Source organism: Danio aesculapii, chromosome 13, assembly GCF_903798145.1.
Source record: "Danio aesculapii chromosome 13, fDanAes4.1, whole genome shotgun sequence".
NCBI lineage: Eukaryota > Metazoa > Chordata > Actinopteri > Cypriniformes > Danionidae > Danio > Danio aesculapii.
Window position 1 is genome coordinate 43,819,164 of NC_079447.1, and position 23,469 is coordinate 43,842,632.

Sequence of the window (23,469 nt, forward strand, 5' to 3'; positions counted from 1 at the left end):
GCTGTGACATCAACATTCTTGTGCTTTTCAAAATGATGAAGCTGGTGTAATTACATGACCAACAAAGTAATCTATTTTACAGGATAAATGACATTCATGCCATTTACAAAATCTTTATTCCTTGTCCACTTTTTTTCTCTCTACAGAGCGTGTGTCCTGGGCGCGTGTTCACCATGGCTCTAGTTCAGGCACTGCCTGTACCCACTGATCACCCAAAGCCCAGTACTGACGTCCAGCAGTGCTGCTCAGCATCTCACTCCCCCACTGTTGATGCCACAGGCACCATGGGTTCTGTCAGCAGCCTCATCTCTGGACGTACCTACCAGGAGCGCCACTGTCGAGCCGCCAGTGACTTTGGTGCCAGGTATCGCAAACCCACACCAGCTACAAGCTGTTTTCGACAACAAGAGGGCACGCTGCGCAGCTCCAGCTCACAAGAGCAGCTTCTGACCAGTCAGCCTCCTCTACCCGCTAAAAACAAGTCTTCTGCCCTCATCTTGGCTGGCAATGGCAATTATGGCTATTTGAGTGATGAGCCAGTGGGCGATTGGAATGATAATCACGTGAACACATGCAGCCCATCCAGTGATACCGAAGAACCTCCTGATAACAGAGGCATGAATGGTAACATCGGTGGACCTCCGCCCAAACTTGTCCCAGTGTCAGGCAGGCTAGAAAAGGTAAGTCTTGGAGTTGATCGGTTGACATTTGAAAGCAAAAATAATACAATAAATTGTAAATTAGTAACAATTTTTAAATATTTAGATATAAAGTGAACCAAAATGCAATTACCAAGAACGCAATCAGGCAGGGTTTGTTACAAAGACCTGGCCTCCCTGATTATACAATAGTACATTTTCTTATATGACAAAATCACTTCCTACTGCTTATTTAGATGTTCTTATGTATGAAGCTGTTTTTGCATGACACATGAAAGATACTATGAAATGAACGTTTTCCTCAAAAAAAAAAAAAATGAAGGGATGCACTGTAAAATTATTTCTAGAAATACACTTGATTTTTATTATTGGGTATCATGCAGATATTTTTCAAAAGAACATTACTGTAAAAACTGTTTTAGTTAATTTAACAGTGTTTAAACCCAGGACATTTCTTAAAGCCTCCTCTTTAAAATGTTACCCACTGTTTCGTTGTTGAGGTATCATTTATTTGTTTTAGGATAAAGAATGGCGGCTTTGCTGATGCTCAATTCACACATCTATTAGGCTTTGAAGAAGGAGAGCCTTTAAATACTGCAATGCATCAATATGCCATCACTCACTGTACACATTTAATCAATGATACCTCATTACACTTACAACACTAAGAGATGGTGTTCTTGGAGGTTTAATGCCTTCAATATTGTTTAGATACACATGTGAAATGACATCTGAAAAAAGGTTTGCCAAAAAACTAAGCACCAAAAAACAATGGCAAAAGATTTGCCATTTTGTCTTTCTATATTTTTGATTAATAAATACTTGGTGAGCATTAGAGAATTCTTATGCAAAGTTAGCAATTTTGTAGAACATTTTTAGTTATAAATAGAGGTAAGATTAACCATTTACTTTTGATGACAGAGTATGGAGAAAATACTGATCCGGCCCACTGCCTTTAAGCCTGTTGTGCCGAAGAATCGCAACTCTGTGCAGTACCTGTCTCCAAGATCAGGAGGCAGTCTGTCTGAAAGCCAGGGCAGTCTCAACCTCTTGCTTCCTGGCACTGGAACAGGCTGTCAGGAGAAGCGCAACTCATACAGTGGGGGACGCAATGCACGGAGTAGCCAATCCTGCACTATGTCAGACTCAGGCCGCAACTCCCTCTCCAGCCTACCAACTTACAGCAGCACAGGGTACAGCCTGACACAGAGTGAGGTACCTAACGGGCACATAGAAACCACACGCTCTGGTGTTGGCCATGGACACTCTAACTCTGACAGTGGACGATCCTCATCCAGTAAGAGTACAGGGTCTTTAAGTGGGCGTGGCCAGCCCCTCTCAGACAGCGGTTCATGTGGCCGCTCCCCAGCTCCAGGAGAGGGATATGAAGGTGTCATTCGGGAACTTGAAGAGAAGCTGAGGGAAAGAGACTTGGAGCTGCAGCAACTCAGGGACAACCTGGATGAAAATGAGGCAGCCATATGTCAGGTAATGATCCTAGATTTCTACCAGTTATTAGTACAATTTGACAGGAATTAATCATATACAATGCAACTCAAATGATCTGTATTGTCAATGCAGGTGTATGAGGAGAAACAAAAGCGCTGTGAGCAAGAGATGGAGGATCTTCGGCAGAGCTGTGCATCAAAAATGAAGCAGGTGCAGCTGAAGGCACAACGTGCTCAGCAAGTTCTACAGTTGCAGGTGTTTCAACTGCAGCAGGAGAAAAAGAAATTACAGGAGGACTTCTCCCAACTGCTGCAGGAACGGGAGGCATTGGAAAAGAGATGTGCCTCCTTTGAGAGGGAGCAGACTCAACTTGGCCCTCGTCTAGAGGAGACAAAGTGGGAGGTGAGACCTTTTTGCTGTGTGGACATATAAATGACTAGTACATTCAGCTGGTTTTAAAATGAATGTTTCTGTGTTGCAGGTGTGTCAGAAATCAGGGGAGATCTCTTTGCTGAAACAGCAGTTGAAGGATGTGCAGGCAGATCTTGGCCAGAAGGCCAATGAAATTGTTGCTTTGAAGGCCCAGTTGAGAGAGGCTCGTTCTGAGCTTCAAGCTAGCCAGGCTCGCTCTCAAGAAGCCCATGCCACAGCTCGCACACGCACACTTGAACTGGAGGTTTGCGAAAATGAGTTGCAACGCCGTAAAAGTGAAGCTGAGCTCCTGCGGGAGAAGATGGGTCGTTTGGAAGAAGAGTCCCTTCGTCTTAAAGAAGCTATGGCTGTGCCCACACCCCAAACTCTTCCTTCTAAGGGCCAATGCATGAGCTTACCACTCCCCCAAAGCCGTGGGGGAATTGGTCATGGGATAAGCCCTGCTTTCCGGGACAACAGCAGTGAAGAGCAACTTCTTGTATATGAGAGTGATGAAGCAAAGGCACAGCGCCAGAGCGTAGATGTGCTTCATGGTCTTCGTCAGCAGGTGGACCGCCTCCGGGCAGAGCTGATGTACGAGAGGAGACGAAGTGAAGACCAGCTTGAGGGCTTTGAGGATGAACGCAGGGTGTGGCAGGAAGAAAAAGACAAGGTGATTCGTTACCAGAAGCAGCTGCAGCAGAACTACATCCAGATGTACCGCAGAAACCGCGACCTTGAGCGTGTGATGAGGGAACTTAGTCTGGAGCTCGAAAACAGGGACATGGAGGAGTTTGACATGCGTAGCAACGAGATCCATTTTGAAGAGATAACTGCCACTGAAATCTAACCCACATCTCCACTGTGCTTGTAAGAAGCACCAGTCTTCTTCACTGCAGTGTCATTTGGCATGCTTCTATATACTATTTCAAATAGACGTATGATAAAGACGTGTCCACAGAGGCCAATAAAACAGGGAATGTTTGTATTTAGACATCTTTATGATCACTTCCTGCCTCAGAAACCTGTGAGGGACCTCAGATGAATGTACAATTACTGTGTCCTGCAGTTAATTGGTGCCACTGGTGAAGGGAAGGATGTACTCAAAGATGGTGCTTTGTTCCTAGTACCACTAGTGCTGTTAATTAGCTCAATTAAAAAAAGGCACATTTAAATCACCTCTTGACCAAAACAGAATTGATATAATAGGCAATTTTCCCACAGGAAATTCACAAACGATGCATTTTAACCATTCTGAACAACAAGAGGTTGAAATGAACCGCAAGATGTGACAGCAAGCCAAAGATGTTTGTAACATTGCATGCTAGAATGCATCTTTTGTGAACTACCTGGAACTGCTTGTCAAGCCTAACTGCTAAATAAAATTGGCTACTGTGGGCTGCAGACAATGAAAGGCTTATCTTTATATAGAACTAACAAGAGAATATATATAATACTTTTAGGAGTGTCTATTCAATACTGCAACAATAATATAACATCTTGTTTCTAGTTAAAATTGATTGGCAGCCTTAATTACAATCTTCTCCTTAGCTGAACTAAATAACTTACGCACAAAAAAGACTTGGCAAAACATGAAAAACACAATGACTTTAACCCCTTTTAAACCAAGGCAGTTCCAGTGCTGGTTCAGAGCCTAGATCCAAATCAGTTCTTTATCTTTTGCCACACATATGACCACCTCTAAACCAAGACAGTGGTACTTAATGCTGCGTTTAGACTGCACGATTTTCAAAGTAGTTGTGTCACAGATGTTTTCACTCTGCATGACTATCTGGGTTAGTGTTGTCAGTGCTGTGTTTGCACTGCAAGATAGATCGGTGACAGGGTTTCACAATGCATGACTTTACTATAGGAAGAATCGCCGGTCTCAACCAAACCCACGTAAGAAGTGACATAGAAACAGTGCGAGGTCACATTTGTCACATAATCTTTTGTTATTAACTACATAATGATAAAGAAGCCTTTAATGGGGTAGAAAATGTACTTATTTTACTCACCGGGCTTTGAAGGGAATTAGCAATTTCTCCTCAACTTTTTTTCTTTTTCGACCCAGTTGTGGTATTGCTCAGATGACACGTCAAACAGACACAGATGCTCCTGCTAAATTTACACTAGTTTTTCCTACATTTCTTGAGTCCACATAAACTGTAAATGAGCGCTTTTAACTTCTTCACCAACCTCCCGCTGGCCTTCAGATACCCATACTAGTGTATGCTGCTCTCTGATTGGCTGTAGGTGATCGGCAATGTTATTTACAGTCAGAACACATTTCACACGGCATGATTTGAATCGCAGACAGCTCCAGATATTTAGCATGCCAAATATCTCACAGTTGTCAGCAACTCATCTGCGATTCTCTCAGATGGCATCTTTGATAGTTCATACTGTGCGATTGTCACTCATGTGAATGAGCACCGATTTGCCTGTGCTTTCAGGCATTTGTCTGCGATCTCTCAAAACTTGTAGGCGAGTCAAAATCAGGGCTAAAATCATGCAGTCTGAACTTAGCCTAAGTATCACCAAAATATTGTTGGGCTAGAAGAAACAATCGCTTGCATAAAAAGCTGAAGATGAAAAGAAAATGTTTTGCACACCATATTTGAAATAATAGCACAATATAATATTGAACACATTATCGCATCTATGTCTGTCTACTCAATCTTTGTATTCTCAATCTATACAATTTACGGTGCGCTACATAAACATGTTATCATCACTTGTAATCTCCATCTATAAAATCTACAGCACACTGTATCAATTGGTTGAATTCCGATATAGGTTTGCAAATTTATTAGCATCGCAATATAGATGCCGTATTTGGCACCTCCCCATTGTTGTTGATGGGGAAGATGAAACATATGCAGTGACATCAGCTCTGGCTCTATGGTGGCTCTAGTGCAGAGATGCCCAAAGTTGGCCCATGCTTACTGTTGATTTGGCCCACCATCCCATCTGAGAAAAGAGGGAGAACGGGGAGACGGTGTTTGGGGTGAATGCCTTTGACAGAGATTGTCATTTCAAATTCACTGTAACGTAATAAAAATGATTCAATTAAATGTTGTAAGTGAATCAGACTTATAAAATGTAAATACTGTCACTTGACAGATAGAGGTAGAGGTAAATAAAGGTAAAGGCAGGAGCAGCTCGACTACTGTAGCATTGAACTCCATTGTGTTATAAATGAAATTGAAATTATGAAATTTATTATAATTAAATGAAAATTATAAATGTTTTTGCCATAATAAGTACATTATAACATCTTAAAATGGTACTGCATTAGGTAATATGATTTAAAGTAACGTTTTCTAGTTATTGTTTAACTTTACAGAATGAATTAGGATATTACAGACGGCAAATTTATTAAATATGCTTTGGTATATATTCGGCCCACATCCCTCAATCAAGTTTGCTTTTTGGTCCTTTATAGGAAAAAGTTTGGGCATCCCTGGTCTAGTGGAAAAACAAATCAGTTCTTAGAAGGCTTACCAGACTAACCAGCTTCGAACCGACAATAGCACTGACTCTAAGGCCCAATCGTAATTCTACGCCTTAGCCCTTTCAATTACCTAATTGGGTAGAGGTGTCCCAATTCTCTTTAGCTTGAAGGAGTAGGGCTAAGGGGAAGGGGTAGACAGCCCTTCAAACAGAGATTTTTCAGGACCACACTCGAAACCAAGGGGTAAGAAAATTTCCCAGAATACACCAGCCACAACGGCAGTATAGCTGCACCTGGAAGTGAGGAGATCCACAAATTAGTATTTTTTTGTCATTGTTATGAATTTTTACAGCAAACAAGCACATGTTTTAATACAATCATAACCGCGTTCGTGTTTTACCATCATGCTTTAAAAAATTTTTTTTTTTAAAAACGCTAAATTTCGCTATCTATAATCCCCTAATAATAACTCCTGTATAGCAGTCCCACAGCATTCTGACACTCGAATACCCTGTCAGAAAAGTCTAGTGGCTGGGAACGGGCTTCTTACAGTGTCTTCTATAATGTTAATGTTGTTTTTGGTGTGTTTACATAGATGAATATGGCCAAAAAATAAATACCAAAAAACAACACAACTGGAATAACTACAGCAATAGCGATTGTCTGATCTCATATGAAGCAAGAGATCGTGATGACATGTGATGACGTGTGCAGGTGCTGTAGTGGTGTCCCAATTCTTAGGGGTACATTTTAAAGCCCTTCCCCTTCACACTCTACACACTTGAAGGGCCAAAGGGAAGAGGAAGGGATACAAAAATAGAATTGGGATTGGGCCTTAATATGATTTAAAGTAATGTTTTCTAGTTGCTGCTAAACATTACAGAATGAATTAGGAAATTACCCATGGCAAATTTATTAAATACGCTTTGCTATATATTCGGCCCACAGCCCTCAATCAAGTTTGCTTTTTGGCCCTTTGTAGGAAAACGTTTGGGCATCCCTGCTCTAGTGGAAAAACAAATCAATTCTTAGAAGGCTCACCAGATGAACCAGCTTCGAACCGACAATAGCACTGACTCTAAACTAGCACCTGGTTTCTGATGGTGGAACATGGATATATGAGACTTAAAAACTGATGAAATTACAGCACGCAGGCCAAAGGTTTCATGGAGTTCCTCATACCTTGTAATGAGCACACTACTAACTTCGCCCACTGAACCAGCATTAACACTGATGGGAAGAATTTGTATGTGCTTGTGAGCACCTCATATAAGGTCACTAAAACTGCAGTTTTGTTGCATTCATTTGTGCTGTTGTAGCTGTGCTGGTGTCTTCAGTAGCATTGTTTAATTTCTTCTCAGCCATTTACGGCACTATGCAGCAAGAACCGTTTCCTCTCATCTCACAGCCCTGCTGCTTATACTACATTTGATACTAATCATTGATGTAGAAGTGTTATTTTTTTAACTAGATGATATATTAGCAGATGTAACTAGCAAATATAGAGGCAATATATATTTTTTCTTTTCTTTTTGACTATAGCCATGCACACTGTACAGAGTGAACAGCATGTGTGCATGACACCGTAGCATTTCTGTGGCCAGACCGTCTGGCATTGAGTTGTGTGACACAAGTCAACTAGATGGATTTTCCAACCAATTCTGCTCAGTAAATGACATAGTTGATGAACGCATAGATATTAGATTTGCATACAATCTGAGAATTACTAATCAAACCTTTGTGGTCACTTTGTTAAAGGGATATATACACTATATAAACTATGTTTTTTACAAGAACAGATTCTTTAAAGCAGAATATAAATAAATGAAGATATGAATATATGATGTATATTTTTTATATGTAGCACCTCAAGTAATTTTGTGGCAACACAAGTAAGTTAGTGGGTTTAACAAACATCAATTGCATATTTCCCACACTTTGTCCAGCGGGATTATTTGCCATCAGCACTTCATACAGTATTTCATACAGTAGCTGGCATTTGCATATTGTCACGGAGCGTTCTTTGTTAGCAATATACAGCAGCATAATTACATAATAAGTTTTGATTGTGCTGTAAAAAAAAGAGGCAAAACCACTTACCTGACCACTTTTAGGCCATGTTTACACCTGGTATATGCATTTTCACAAGTAACCAAAGGAGATCTTATTCACATCTGGTGTTTTAAAGCTGCAAAACTATACTGAAGACTGTGGGTTTGTTGCTACCCAGCAAGCATTTTTTGTTTTTAAAAGATTTCTAATAGACATAAAATATTTTGTTTAATAAAGTTGAACAAAAAAAAAAAAAAGTACCACCCAGAAAACAATTTTGCGTTTAACAGACGTCTATTAGACATCTAAACATAGTCGTCTTGGCTAAATCAAGGCTAAACTTGGGCTGTCAGTGAAAATCTAATAGACGTCCAAGAATAGGCCAAAACTAGACTAGTCGTCAAATAGACAGAAATGAATGACTACACATATAAAGTCTGTCTATTATAGTCTAGTTTTGCGCCATTCTAAGATGTCTATTAGACTTTCTTTGACAGCCCGAGTTTAGCCTTGTTTTAGCCAAGCTGTCTACGTTTAGATGTCTAATAGACATCTGTTAAACACAAAATTGTTTTCTGTGTACTTCTTTTGTTATAAAATATTTTAAAACGTTATTTAAAAAATAGGCAACTGTTCGTGGAAATTGGCAACCATAAATATTCATACCTAAATGTAAATTGTGGCATACCACAAGGATCAGTTTTAGGTCCAATATTGTTTATAATTTACATTCATGATACGTGTAAGATATCAGAGTTGTTTATTGTAAGTTTATTTTATTTGCAGATGATACACATATTTTTTTGTGCTGGGGATAATTTACCATAACTTATGGAGTTGATTAAAACATAAAAAATTATGGAGTTGATTATGTTGAGTTATTTCAACATAAATTGAAATTATGGTTTGACAAACAAATTGTCATTAAATATAAGTAAAAGAAAGGTTATGTTATTTGGGAAATTAAAAAGTAGTCATAATATAGATTCACAAACTGATAATGACGTATATGAAAGAGTATTTGCAATTAAGTTTCTTGGTGTTGTATTGGATCATAAAATTTGTTGGAAACCACCAATAAATGACTATTTATTAAAAAATTACTAAAAACTGTAGCAATAGTGTATAAAGCAAGATTTATCCTGGAAAATAAATCAATGTTTGTATTATATAACACACTTATATTGCCATATATGAGTTATTGTGTTGAAATTTGGGGGAATACATATAAATCTAACTTAAGATCCTTACGTACAATGCAGAAAAAAGTAATTTGACTGATAGAACATGTGGGGTATTTGGAGCATACAAATCTTTTATTTATTAAATTCAAGATACTTAAGTTCAATGATTTGGTTACATTTAAAACAGCACAATTTATGTTTAAAGCTAGGGATAAAATACTTCTGAAATGCATACAAAAGTTTTTTGAAGAAAGACAAAGGGGATATAATCTGAGAGAAGATTAACATTTTAGGAGGTTGAAAACAAGGACAACTTTAAAAAACTTGTGCATGCCTACATGTGGTGTGAAATTATGGAACAGATTCTCAAACAATGTCAGGATATTAACCAATTTAAAAAGTTGTATAAACATATATTATTAAAGGAATATAATGATGAAGGTGATTGAAAAAGGGATAAAATAAGAAAGGAATGATGAAATTTTAATTAATGTCTATTTGCTGTACTTTGTATTTTTTGGGGTCTATGTTAAAAAATGTAAATGTACAAATGGAATCAAACATATAATATGTCAAAGATGCCAAAAGGATAAAATATGTCTCATGTAAAAAGGAGAGATAAGTAAAAGAAGAAATAAGTTTAAGTAATAGACGAATGATGTGTGGTAATGGGGTGGGAAAATAATAAGCTTGTGCTTCATCCCGCTCCATGTTCGACCATGTTGAAATGTATTTTTTGTTAAAGATATTTTATGTATGATATTTCTGTTCGAAAATAAATAAATCAAATCAAATCAACTTTAAACCAAACTTGATATCAGACAGCAGTTTTAAACCCTGTCTGGCTTCATGCTCAAACAATGTCCTCTAATGTTTAAGAATTAGGTCAGAGAGTAGGTGGTCTTTTATGCTTGCTTAAACACATTCAATCAATGAGTGCTTACACTAGATAATCTGACTGAATGTGTTTGATGGCCTTTGAAAAAGCCGAAAATGGACAAGCTCAAAACACTTCAGCCCCTATTTACACTTGTATTTATCATTGCAGCTTGTGATCAGATAATTCATCTTAATGCCAGGTGTAAACAAGGCTTTGTAATCAGGGAAGAGCAAATCTAACAATAAAACGTGAGGAACTTTGACTTCAAATGTAGCTGTTTCAGCCAAAGATAGTCTGTTATGCATTTTTGCAGATTCTCTTTAGCAGCCTATAGTCAATACATGTTCACATTCTTTAATCAGTGCTTCCTTTTATATAAAGCAATACAATACTACAGTAAAACAAACACTGTTTATGTAATGATAACTTTTGGATTCCTTTCATCCAATGCCAAATGATTCATTTCAGTACCTGTCAGAATGGCTCACTGTGATTGATCTTGTATTGATTTTGATCATTTCTAACCACCAGAGGAATTGGCTCACCGTGTTTTTTTTCTCATCCTGCTCAGCTTATCGTCCCTTTCATTGTCAGAATCATCTCTGTAGCACAGATATGTTATGAGTGTACAAAAAGAGCTTGCTTACCCCTGGACAATGTCCTGAGCATCCCTCCTTGACATGTCATTCATAGCCCTGATGGAAACACACGTGTAAATAGTCGTCATATTGTAATATCATTGACATATTCGAAATATTCGTTTTTACACATGAAAAATATCTATTTTGAAGGTGTAACCACTGTGAATAGACCAAAGCGAATTAACTTTTAATCTCTTTGCCCTCATGTATGTGCTTGTGTACGTTTCCTCTGTCAGTCTGTAGTGTTTGTAGTCATGTTTGTATATTTCTCTGTTGTATATTTCTTGTAAAAATGTGTTTTTAATTAAAGTCACTTCATGCTAAGTCTGGTGGGGCTTTTTGTAACGTTTCAAACCAACAATTTTACATGAAGAAAGAATATTACAAGGGATTTCATTAAACTGATTATATTGACATCCTGATTTAAAGGGGACCTATTAAAGTTCCTGATGTCTCTAGAGTGTACGCTCAAAATAATGATTACTGCTGCTTGCTCAACTACCTGCTTAAAATGAGCTAAACCAACACAATTCTTGTCATTTCTATGGCCAATTTATTTGTTTTATGTTCAGTCTACTTAAATCGGTCCACCATTAAGTTAACTTAAGCATTTTGTGTTGGGACAACATGAAGGAATTGTGTTGGTCCAACTACCTGTATATTAGTAGATCCCAGTATGCTTTGTGTGGAATTGAATTAAGAGAAGAAAATGTTGACAATAATAGTAATTTTAGATGTTTAAAGTTAATAGAAAGACTTGTTAGAGTTTAATCTTCACTTCAGTTTGAAGATTTAGAAGAGTTTCATGTAAGACTCTGAGTTTTGAGATCACCATCTTGCAGAAGCATCCATGTGATGGGTGTTGGCAGCTTAATTAGCAAAAATGCAGTTTGTTGCTTTGCTCGGTGAGCAATAACTGTCCTAAAATGAGTTCTGAGATCAGTCTCAATTAACTGTATATGTAACTCACAAAATAGGCTTATAAATGTTCATTTAGGACAACATCAAGATACTTTGAAATGTGTGACGCCCAATTGACATACATGATATTATCAGACTTTTGAGTTCAAGTTAAATAAATATACAAATGTATTAGAACTTTTATTTGATAAAATCATTTTGGACCAACTCAATTGCATTTAAGTGTTGAAATTTTCAACCTTATTGGTTGAACCTAGGATCCAGGAGGAACAAAGCGGTTTTCGTCCGGGCCATGGTACACTGGAACAGCTCTTTACCCTCACCAGGGTACTCTAGGGTTCATTGGAGTATGCACAAACAGTCCACATGTGTTTTGTGGACTTGGAGAAGGCATTCAACCGTGTCCCTCGTGGCATTCTGTGGAGGGTGCTCTGGGAGTATGGGGTCAGAGGCGCACTGTTAAGGGCTGTCTTGTCCCTGTATGAACAGAGTAGGAGTTTGGTTCGCATTGCCGGCAATAAGTCAGCATTTTGTCACCAATTCTGTTCATAATTTATATGGACAGGATTTCAAGGCACAGCCTTGGGCTGGAGGGGGTCCGGTTCGGGGACCACAGGATCTCATCTCTGTTAATCGCAGACAATGTTGTTCTGTTGGCTTCATCGAACATGGACCTTCAGCATGCACTGGGGCGGTTTGCTGCCGAGTGTGACACGGCTGGGATGAGAATCAGCACCTCCAAGTCCGAGGCTATGGTGATCCACTGGAAAAAGGTAGTTTGCCATCTCCAGATTGGAGAAAAGTCCCTACCCCAGGTGGAGGAGTTCAAGTATTGTGGGATTTTGTTGCGGCCATTGTACAGGTCCGTTGTGGTGAAGAAGGTCAATTTACCGGTCAATCTACGTTCCTACTCTCACTTATGGTCATGAGTTTTGGGTCCTGTCCAAAAGGACAACATCTCGGATACAAGCGGCTGAAATGAGTTTCCTTCGCAGGGTGGCAGGGCGCACACTTATAAATAGGGTGAGGAGCTCTGTCACCCGGGAGGAGCTCGGAGTAGATCCGCTGCTCCTCTACATTGAGAGAAGTCAGCTGACATGGCTGGGGCATCTGTTTCGGATGCCTCCTGGACACCTACCTAGGAAGACCCAGGACACGCTGGAACGACCATGTCTCTCGGCTGACCTGGGAACGCCTCGGGATCCCCCGGAGGAGCTGGAGGAAGTGCCTGGGGAGAGGAAAGTCTGGGGTTCTCTCCTAAGACTGCTGCTTCCGGGACCCGGCCCCGGCAAGGTGGTAGAAAATGAATGAGTCAATTGCATTTAATTGTGTAAATAGTTTTTTTTTTTTTTAGTTGGTGCTAAAAAAAATTAAATTGAGTTCATCCAATGAGTTGTTTTTTGAGTGTATGTGAAGTTTCAGCTCAAAATATCCCACAAATAATTTTTATAACTCTTTGAAACTTCCCTTTTTAGGCTTTTATCTAAATTATGCTGTTTTGATGACTGTCACTTTAAATTCAAATGAGATAGACCCTTTTCACATGACATGATGCGGTGTCCAGTTTCACTCACCACAGTGCATCATTACTTCAGCCTACACAGAACTCCCCATTGAAAACTCGCCCAGTCTGCTGTATATTTACTACAGCTGTATATTTATTACAGCTGTTTTCTGTTGTCTGCATTCAAGGTGAGACATCTGACCCCTAAATAAAAACATACAGATTAGCCAGTTTTCTGTTTGAACCAAGAAAATGAGATTTTAAACTAAATGTATTGCTTTGTGATGCTTACTTTACTCCAGATGAAGTTGGTATGTGCTTGTCAGCGTTTTTCAAATAAAGATTTCAGATGTTTCCATTGGGTGCTAACATTTTAAGTCAATTTTTTTGTGTCCTGAAGAATATGTAATAAAAAACTGGGGGTGCTTTACAGTGGTTGTTTACAGTGGACATCTGGTTCACAAACACATTCATATTATTCACATTCTACTGCTCAGTTCTCTGCTATTTTTTCTATATAGGTATTTTATTCATGAACATGAAACATTTACGTCTATTTGATATTCCAATTAAATGAAATATAATAACAATGGTGTTTGTGACTATTACTAATCAAACTAAATCGTTACAGAAACTTACAGTTGCAAAAATAACTCTAAGAACTTCCAAGAATGTATAGCGGAGCCACATCACAACTTGCATACTGTACTTACCAAAACCATGTTCCTCCGCTGCTGCAAGTAGTTCTCTACCTGTTTCAACCTCTAGAGGGCCAAAAGTCATCGTTATTATAATTTAACTAATCAAAAGAGCAAAAGCGAAATATTTAACTTTTTTATTCAGAATCACACAATGCCTTTGTAATAAAACAAATTGCAAAAAAAGTTTGCTTTAAATGCTTACAGAGGAAAAAGCTCAGTATATAACACTGATCCCAGAATGATCACAATGCTTAGATCTGAATTGCACAGTCCATATGTGTAGCTTTAAGGCACAAATATAAAACATACAGTATAAATAGAGATTCAGGTAGAGCACAGGATGTGAAGTGAGACAGGGATCTTCATTTGTAAAAATCCCCTAGACATTCACTAAACCAAACCAGCAACTTAAAAGAACAGAAAAAAAAGAGAAGTAATCTCAATCCATACTGTGGTGGAGTGTAATCTCTCCCATAACTCTGGAGACTGTTGCCTGGACGGGTAGTGTTCTGACTTATGATTATCAGCATGTCACGCCAATGCGATCTTATCTAGCTCCGGGCTTACACTGTACCTAAAAATAGACATCCAAAACATCTAATTTATGCAGGGATTTAGATCCTTTAGTCCCAGATAGACAAGTTATGAGTGTTTTACAAGATTTCATGTAAACAGAATAGATTTGAAAAAAAAGATTTTGAAAGAAGATTGGGAAAACGTCGGCATCTGTGAATGGCCAGTAGCACTCTGTGGAAGCCCATTGTTGAATTATTGCTCTGAGGTCTGTCTCAACCCCCACATGACAGGATGGCATGATTTCTCTCCCAAACCAAACATGCAACATGCAATAAGCAGCAGCATTAAGGCCCCAATATACTACAAGGAAAATCATAACGTGTGTGTTGTCATTTTGAACAAAATTAAGCAAAAACAAAGCTTACACCTTGCATTAAAACATCATTGTTTACACATTTACACTATATTTATGTTGTTTTTTTAATCTTTCAATATTATATACTGTAGCCCTGTCCCAGACAGCAAATTTCATACTGATGACAGTCTCATGGCCTCTCATATTTTGTCTCATGGCCTTAAATTGTGCGTTTTTGCTAAGTGCATGTGTCCATATACTTAAAATAAAAAAAATAAAGATACAAGAGCTGTCAATGAGTTGGTACCTTTTTTAAAAGGTGCACATTTGTCAATTTCCAGGTAACATTTGAGCGCTGTTAATTACCTTTTTTTAAAAGAAAAAGCTCAACAAATATTACTGACTTGCTGTTCACCAAGTGCGAACAATGACACAAACACTGGAGTGTTTGAAAACCACATCTATCAGCTGATCTGTCTGTGAGTAAGATATATAAGGGATCAACTGATAGACAATGTATCTGTGTTTTCACTTGGTGAAGATAACCTTTCCTAGTTCCAATCGTACGATAGAGTCCCTAAATTCATCCCGGATTCATGTCCCTAAGTGTTGCAGTAATGATGTCGTCAAAAGGCTATGAGGAAGTCCACAAGTCTGGAGTGTGCTATTTGGTACAGGGCCTGAGAAATAATTATATTAGGTTGCATAATTGTACAGCAGTAGCTTTTGTTTCTTCTCCATCTCAAAACTGTAATTCTGTTGATTTGTGTTGCAATCTAGATTTCAGATTCAAATGAAGTTTATAATTTTAGATGGAAGAGTTCTATTCCTGTCTTGATAGCTCACATCAACTTTACATCCAATTGGTGGAGAGTATACCCTCTTTTAAAATGCATTTGATCACATACAGTTGAAGTCAGAATTATTAGCCCCCGTTTATTTTTTTCCCCAATTTCTGTTTAACGGAGAGCAGATTTTTTCACCACATTTCTAAACATAATAGTTTTAATAACTCATCTCTAATAACTGATGTCTTTTATCTTTGTCATGATGACAGTAAATAATATTTGACTAGATATTTTTCAAGACACTTCTATACAGCTTAAGGTGACATTTAAAGGCTTAACTAGGTTAATTAGGTTAACTAAGCAGGTTAGGGTAATTAGGCAAGTTATTCTATAACGATGGTTTGTTCTGTTGACAGTCGGAAAAAAATAGCTAAAAGGGGCTAATAATTTTGATATGTTGAATAAAAATGTTGAATAAAAAATTAGAAACTGCTTTTATGCTAGCTGAAATAAAACAAATAAGACTTTCGCCAAAAGAAAAAATATTATCAGACACACTGCGAAAATTTCCTTGCTCTGTTAAACATCTTTTAGGAAATATTTAAAAAAGAAAACAAATTTCAAAGAGGGGCTAATAATTCTGACTTCAACTATATGTGATTTCGCTAAACAAGTGGACAAGCTCAAAATGTTTTAGATGCCCTTTACACTTTTATTTAACATCAGCTAGTGATCGCATGGTTTCCGCTACATTCATTCTTCCATGGCGGGGCGCCACGCCAAAATTCATCCCACCACGGCTAAATTACAGCTTCTCATTCAAAACATTTTATTTTTTTAATAGCGGGTGATAATCGCAACCAAAACGTATTAAAGGGTAAGTGAATTATAACCGCGTAAACTTTTCTGTAACCGTAGTAGTGCTGTGCGTCATTTGTTTAACCCTTTAAGGTTACGTGCTGACTGACTGACTGGCTGACTGGCAGGTGCGTGATCCGTGAGGCCAGCAAACACGACGTACAGCTGTTTCACTTTACTTCAGGACACATTAATACTGCTCTGTTGGCCTATTGGAGACATTCATAAATAGTCCTAGCAAATCTAATAAATGTTGGAGACATACTCACATAAACGCACTAAATCACACTTCAGCAACGTTTTGCGCTCAGTGTTGCCAGATGATGCTGACTGTTTCCAGCCCAAAAGCTGTCGAGATCACAAGCGTTTATACACTGTTCTAAGCATATGTATGCGAAGAACGGGGGTGATGGCATCTCTTTGGGAGATCAAAACAGGTTTATGAGGGCAGACCGGGGCTGACGGGCACGCCGTTGCAAAACCGGCCAAATTTTCACTACCCGCCTATGTCACTTTTTACCCGCAAAAAATAAATTCAAAACCGCCCAATCTGGCAACACTGTGCGCTTGAGCAGCGCGTATTTGAGGAAATCGAGCAGAGGAAATCGGCGCGCAAGCAAAGAGATTCGCATGCTGTAGGCTATTAAATTAATGCGATCTCGACATTTGTCATTAAAATAACGCCACATGTAGATCTGTATAAAAAAGGCCTGCCGCCACAGCTGGAAAAAATCCTAGAGGAAACACTGGATCGGATCTATAAAACACATTTTAATACTAGGTTTGGGATAATAAAAAGATGGTAAACTACCATCAACGTTGATTATGTAAGATCAGGGGTGTAGTAGCAGGTCTAGATCATTTGTATTGTCAATTCATTGTAGTCTGATGTGAATAAAACATGAACATAATTCCAACTGAAAGCAACACTGACACTGTTTTGCCATGTTTACTGCAAAGCTGCCTTCTGTAGAGAATTATTTTACATTTAAGTACTCTATAAATTAATGTACTGAACTGCTTGTGCAAACATATCACCAGATGCTTTATTTACTGCTGTTTTCTCACCACCGCAATTTTCCTATGTTTATTTAGTGAATGTGATGTGCAGCACATATTTAAATATTCAATATTGTGTAAATGCAAGGATGAAGAAGGGATGTTCACGACCGATATGTCAATGCCAGGGGCTTTTTCTTTTTACCTCTTTACGCTGTGAGTAAATCAGGGCCTTAAGCTCAAACACCTTTGTTTCAAAGCTGCTTTCAAGTTAGTCTCTCTGGTTTTTGGGAACTTTGACGATGAACTCCATTGGGTCTTTGGCCTTGTTGCTGAAAGCCCTCCGAATGGCATCCACCGCATGCTGATGTGTGACACCTTGAAGGGACTCTCCATCTACCGACACCAGCTCGAATCCAGCCTACACACACAGACAAAAGAGACATTTCTAGAAAAGTTGAGGATTTGATCATTAACACAGATGTCTGTTTTCCTGACATATGCCTGAATATTTCTGGCAGAGCACAGACAGCCGCGCGCTCTCTGAATGGCAGGAAAAAGCAGATGCTGCAGGCACAGGATGCCACTCGTTTCCTTTGTTCTCCTTCGTTAATACCTGTGAATGATCTCATCTGGCTCTGTGTGCGTGTCAGAGCTCTGCCAGTGGATGACATCAGCTTATTATACCTCAGAAATGGATGTTTTTCTCTGATTGTAACCACTGGCAGAAAAGAAGCACAGATGTTTGGGTCTCTCAGGTCAGAAACGCATGGCATATCCATCAGATCTCGTCTAAACTCATTCTCCTATCACTCACACCGCTAACATCATAAACTAATCCAGGGAAAAGGCAAATCAGAGCAAGCCGGTCCACGTGATCTACAGCAGTTTCTAAATGCGCATAAAGTAAAAGTTAAATACTCACACAGATGCAAGAGCGTGTCTTTAGAATTATGTCTTTCCTGCCAGGAAAAAACTACAAAGTGCAGCTGAGCTCACAAGCGCACGTTTAGTTCAAAGTAGGCACATTTCCTCAGTCACGATCTCTTGCCAGGATGCACCTGCTTAGTGAACTTTCTACACCCATCCTTCAGCGGTCAGGGACTGTTTTCATGCTTTCCAATAGTCAAAACAAACCCCTTTGTCCCTTTATAGAGACAACGTATTTATACTTTCATGGTCATAATACTTTTGAAAAGCTAATTAAAAATGTTCAGCTAAAAGTGAGGTCTACATATTAAAAATTAGGGCTGTCATAAGATAAAAACTGATATATGCTTAATTTCATGAAAGATGATTGACACAAAAATCTATTTTCTGCAAGCTATATTTCTAAATGTGAGTATCTTCCCAAAACAATGACATTTGAAGACTACGAAATACTTCAGCCCTATCATACACCCGGCGCAATAAGGCGCAAGACGTGTTTTCCCCAACGTGTTGCTATTTTCAGACCAACGCAACCTTAATTTTCCCGTTTTCCGCCACTCTTTTTAGATAGCAAATCCATTTGTGCCATTTTGTGGACTCATGAGTGTTTCACATTGTTGGCGCATTACTATTTTGAGGAACTAAAATAGACTCCGCAATAGACCAGCTGGGAGCAGGTCTAAACTCCAGCGCAGAACGCGTTAGTTGTGCGCCTCGCTTACACATTGCTTGATACACGCAGGATGTACAGCAATACACAAATATCTTTACAAATGAAAAAGAATTGATTAAAATAATACAAAAATTATTACTTTCTAGATAAATATAAAAACCCCTGCCTCCATCTCGGGGGGCTTTTTTTTAAAGTTTATTCACGACAACTTGCTTTTGTATGATGTTATTATTATTAGCAGTATTATTTATTAAATGCATATTTATATTTGTTTTATTTAAAAAAAACAAGCTTAGATTTGTCCACCTGTCAGGTTTTGGACCATATGGGGCATAGCATGTTTGTTTGGATATAACTCATCCTTTATAAGTTTGCTGGAAATTAGAACTGAATTTAGAAATAGTTGTGAAACAAATCTATGGCTAATGGATGTCCATAAAAGAAAGAAAATGAAAGTAAAGGCAGATTGGAGGAGGCTCATTCTGCAGATGCTCTGTTTAACTGTTTTCTCGCTAGTGAAGTGTTCAGTTTTTCCACTTACAAAATCCGCCATGTAAATAGCAAATGCGTTAATGGTGCAACACATCTGACTCTTAAAGAGAATGGGAGATGAGATATTTCAAAGTGAAATTTTAGTGTTTAAAGTTTAGTGTCCACCTATCAGGTTTACAAGTGCTTGTGCCATTATATATGCTCCGTGTGAAAACCCTAACCTTAAAGGTGCAACAGATGATTGTCTTCAGAAACATTTTTTGTTGTGCTGGTTGAAAGTCCAATAGTACTGATTAAAGTTAATGATCTAAATGTGTTTATATGTATTTTTATATTCTGGATAAGGTATAAAACAAAAAAATGTTCACCCAAGTAAATATTGTCGGGCCGATAATTCCCATCATTCTGATAGTAGCCCTAACTGTCTTACAGCAAATGTAGATTTGGGCTTCTGCGCATATTCGCCATCAGCGCGTACACACCTGCATGCGCGCCGCGCGTTCACATGCACACGAGACAGTCACGGTAAAATTAAAATGCTGAATTGAAACTTTTTAAAATCATGAATCAATATTGGAGTTAGTTTTGCACACTGGAGGACGGACGGCACCACGGACGGCACCAAGTATTTCTGTTAGACAGGTAATGTTCTGTTTTAAACTCTTTTAGTCCCTCAAAGCTGATGTAGATTGTGTTGTGTTATGAATGGGTTATATGCACAGAAGTGTTGTTCAGCCACTGAAATCTTCCGGCGATTGATGTGATTATTTTCAGTTTCATAAGGAACCTTTTACAGCATCAATAATGTCGATTTTTATTTAGTTTAACAACAAAACATCACTAAATAGCGTTATTCTGCCTGCTTTACTGCGCTGAAGTTGTTTTTATATTCACATTGGTTAAATTTTTTAACAATTTTCAGACTATGCAGAGTCACTGATTCGATCCAAGACCAGCGACGAGATGATCGCTGGTTTCCATATCCTGGACCAGGCCACATCCTGAGTAGCTACTGTGGTGGTCATGGAGGAGTGGAGAACATAAGACTGATTCCTGTGACGCTCCAGGGACAGACGAGTCTTCGCTGAGGCCAGCTTCCAGCCTCCGCCGCTGAGACTGCAGCTCTGCACAAGACGTTTGGCCAGCGGAGAAATTAAAATGGCCGTGCCCAACTGAGGTTTTTTTCTTCACTTTTGCCAATAAATGAAGTTTTTTACCCTCTCCGCTGTCGCCTCTAGTCTGCATGGTTTGGGATCTGTAGAGCTGCGCATCGTTGGATTTGCTCTTCAGTGATTGGACTCTCAGTAGTGATTTTATAACCACACTGAACTGAGCTAAACTGAACTGAACTTAAACAATACAAACTGAACTACACTGTTCCAATTTACTATGACCTTTTATGTGAAGCTGCTTTGACACAATCTACATTGTAAAAGCGCTATACAAATAAAGGTGAATTAAATTAAACAATGACAGCCTCCCTATCTTACTTACCATGCTACTCTGAATATTCGGTCTGAAATAGCATGTAAGTGTGGCTTAATAAGTGTAATTCCTGCACCCCGTCAGCCTACCACTGACTACTAATTTGTAACTGGCAAATGACATATACTAGTGGGTTGTCTGCTGTCATGTCGCAGCGCGCGCGTTCACGATTTTTGAAACACAGTCCCTCCCCTGCCTTCCAAAGATAATATTCTAACCAGTTAGCATTTTGGCAGATCACCTACCCCACCTTTAACTCTAACTCCCAGCTTCCAATCTTACCAAATGGCATGAACTACAGTAAATTAACATAATGATAATAAATAATGATAATATTTTCTAAGCTTCAGTTATTTATTTGCATGATTATTTGTGCTTTTTATGCACTGGTTATTCCGGTACTCAAGAACAAAAGGACTACTTAAGAAGCATTATGAAGAGTATTTCAAAACATCATACTTAATGCAACATGTTTGCATTTTGTCCCTTTATGGCTGTTAAGAGGCCTAAGATTTGTTTTAACTGACATCCCTCTTCAAATAGCACTTGCTTTAAGGAGACTGCTGGGACATCTTCAGTCTTTTCTGTATGCCATCTGCTCTCTTTGACTAAACACAAATCACCAAAGCATTGTATGGTTGCAGAGGACAAGTGGAGTCATTTATCAGTGGATAGCAGTGCGTGTGTGAAGAGGGAGCAAGCGAGCGAAAGATGATGAATCAGGGACAAGAAGACATCAATGTGCTTAGCACTCATAGAACTGAAACAGAAACATTTTTGAATATTTAGAGATCTTGGTAACACTTTACAATAATAGTATATGAATAATGATTTGTTACTATGTAAACTAACATCACTTTATTATGAACTGATGATGAGTAAATGAACACGCTAATCATGAACTAACTTTAAGTACAACATGAGTCACAAGAGTTAATGTGTGAATAAATGGCTACCTTAATTGTTAGTACATGCTTGTTTGTTAATTAATCTATCACATTAGTTCATGCTTAATTTAACCTTAAAACTCATGATATGTATATGTATAATTATATCATGACTTGAAGGGGCGCATAATCATTAACCCATTTTTAACCCATACTCATGAACTCCTTATGCACGCACATCTAGTGCATTTACACTGAATAACAATAGAAAAGTGTTCTGTCAACATCAACAGTTTGAATTCATGAGTAGTCAAGGATGAGTTAAGCCTAGTTCACACTACATGACTTTAAACATCGGCAGATCGCTGTGCCGTTTACACTACATCCTGAGTCCTGAGGAAAAGCTCAACACTATTGGCTGCTTGTGTGCTGATTAGGTTACTTACAGCGTTTCAAGCTTTCAGGGGAGCATTTAAAAACATCAGTCAGCTGATGCATCAGCGGATTAATCGCTTATCTGCAAGGTTCAAGTGGATAGACGCACAGAGAGTTTTTAATTTTTGTAATTTAATAACTCTTTAAAATAACATATCTATAACACCCTGAAGTTTTCTAAATATCTGTGTATTTCTTTCTAACATTGTTACTTTTTTAAATTACAAAACAGAAAAGAGCTGAGCATTTCTGCCTTTAATTAGCATATTGGTCTTAAGTATTTCTCTGTTGCAATCAGGATATCATGATAATTAACCCTGAAAAAAAGCAGCGCAACCAGATTGCTGTTGTGTTTGCAATAAGGAACAACACTAAACACATGCGGGCATTTCTTCTTTCTATCTGCCAACACAACACACATTTCTGATATGCGAGTCCCATCTCACACTCAATACACTACAATTATATGGTATAAATACAGCACTACAACATACAAAAGTGAGAGATCGACTTATGCTGTGTTCAAACCAGACGTGGCACACCCAGATAAATCGCGCTATTCGCACGTAAATAGATGCGTGAACATTTTGAGTTTACTTGCTTCATTCGCGCATCAAATTCGCTTCAATACAGACACAGATTCATGTGATCGGCAGGGCTGCTGTCTGCCCGATGACTCTAGCTTCGTTGCTAAGTGTTTAACATGGATTTTATTGAGAGAATAGTTGTGTTTATGTGCTTTATGAAGGCTGAATAACAGCGTTGAATTGTTTGGAGCTGTGTTTGAGTCCACTAGATCCTTTCAGAGGTGCACCCAGCTCTACAAGCTCATAAACTCCTCCAGAAACTTAACCAGGATGATGGAAGCTTTCAGCGGTGCTTCTGACTGAGCCGAGCCCAGTTTGATGAACTGTTATCGGTGTCAGCAGGAGGATTTTCACCCGGGACACCAACAACAGGCGCTATGTCATAATCATGCCCCCACAAGAGCAAGCTCCTGATTGGTTAATGCGGTGCGAATGTCCGCTGAAGTTCAGATTTCCGAAATTATGAACTTCAGCGGACATTTGCGCCGCCACATTCACGCGAATTGCATCATTTGCGCCGCTTTATTCACGCGTATTGCGCCGCAGGATGTCTATTTGCATCTTTGCATTGACAACATGTAAATCACTCTGGTGTGAAAGTAGCA

At 38.7% G+C, this 23,469-nt stretch overlaps 2 protein-coding genes across 3 annotated transcripts in view; one reads left to right on the top strand and one right to left on the bottom strand.

Moving 5' to 3' along the window:
• Nucleotides 1–6,724, top strand: part of lzts2a (leucine zipper, putative tumor suppressor 2a) — a 137,481-nt gene extending 130,757 nt beyond the window's left edge. For both annotated transcript variants that reach the window (XM_056470725.1, XM_056470726.1), the window contains 4 exons: nucleotides 147–680; nucleotides 1,581–2,147; nucleotides 2,241–2,510; nucleotides 2,590–6,724. In XM_056470725.1, coding sequence (XP_056326700.1) covers nucleotides 174–680; nucleotides 1,581–2,147; nucleotides 2,241–2,510; nucleotides 2,590–3,369 — 2,124 coding nt within the window. In that variant the 5' untranslated portion in view covers nucleotides 147–173 and the 3' untranslated portion in view covers nucleotides 3,370–6,724. The remainder of the gene's footprint in view (nucleotides 1–146; nucleotides 681–1,580; nucleotides 2,148–2,240; nucleotides 2,511–2,589) is intronic.
• A 10,728-nt stretch (nucleotides 6,725–17,452) lies between these two features.
• pdzd7a (PDZ domain containing 7a) overlaps nucleotides 17,453–23,469 on the bottom strand; it is a 71,223-nt gene continuing 65,206 nt past the window's right edge. The window contains exon 16 of the mRNA XM_056471009.1: nucleotides 17,453–17,796. Coding sequence (XP_056326984.1) covers nucleotides 17,647–17,796 — 150 coding nt within the window. The 3' untranslated portion in view covers nucleotides 17,453–17,646. The remainder of the gene's footprint in view (nucleotides 17,797–23,469) is intronic.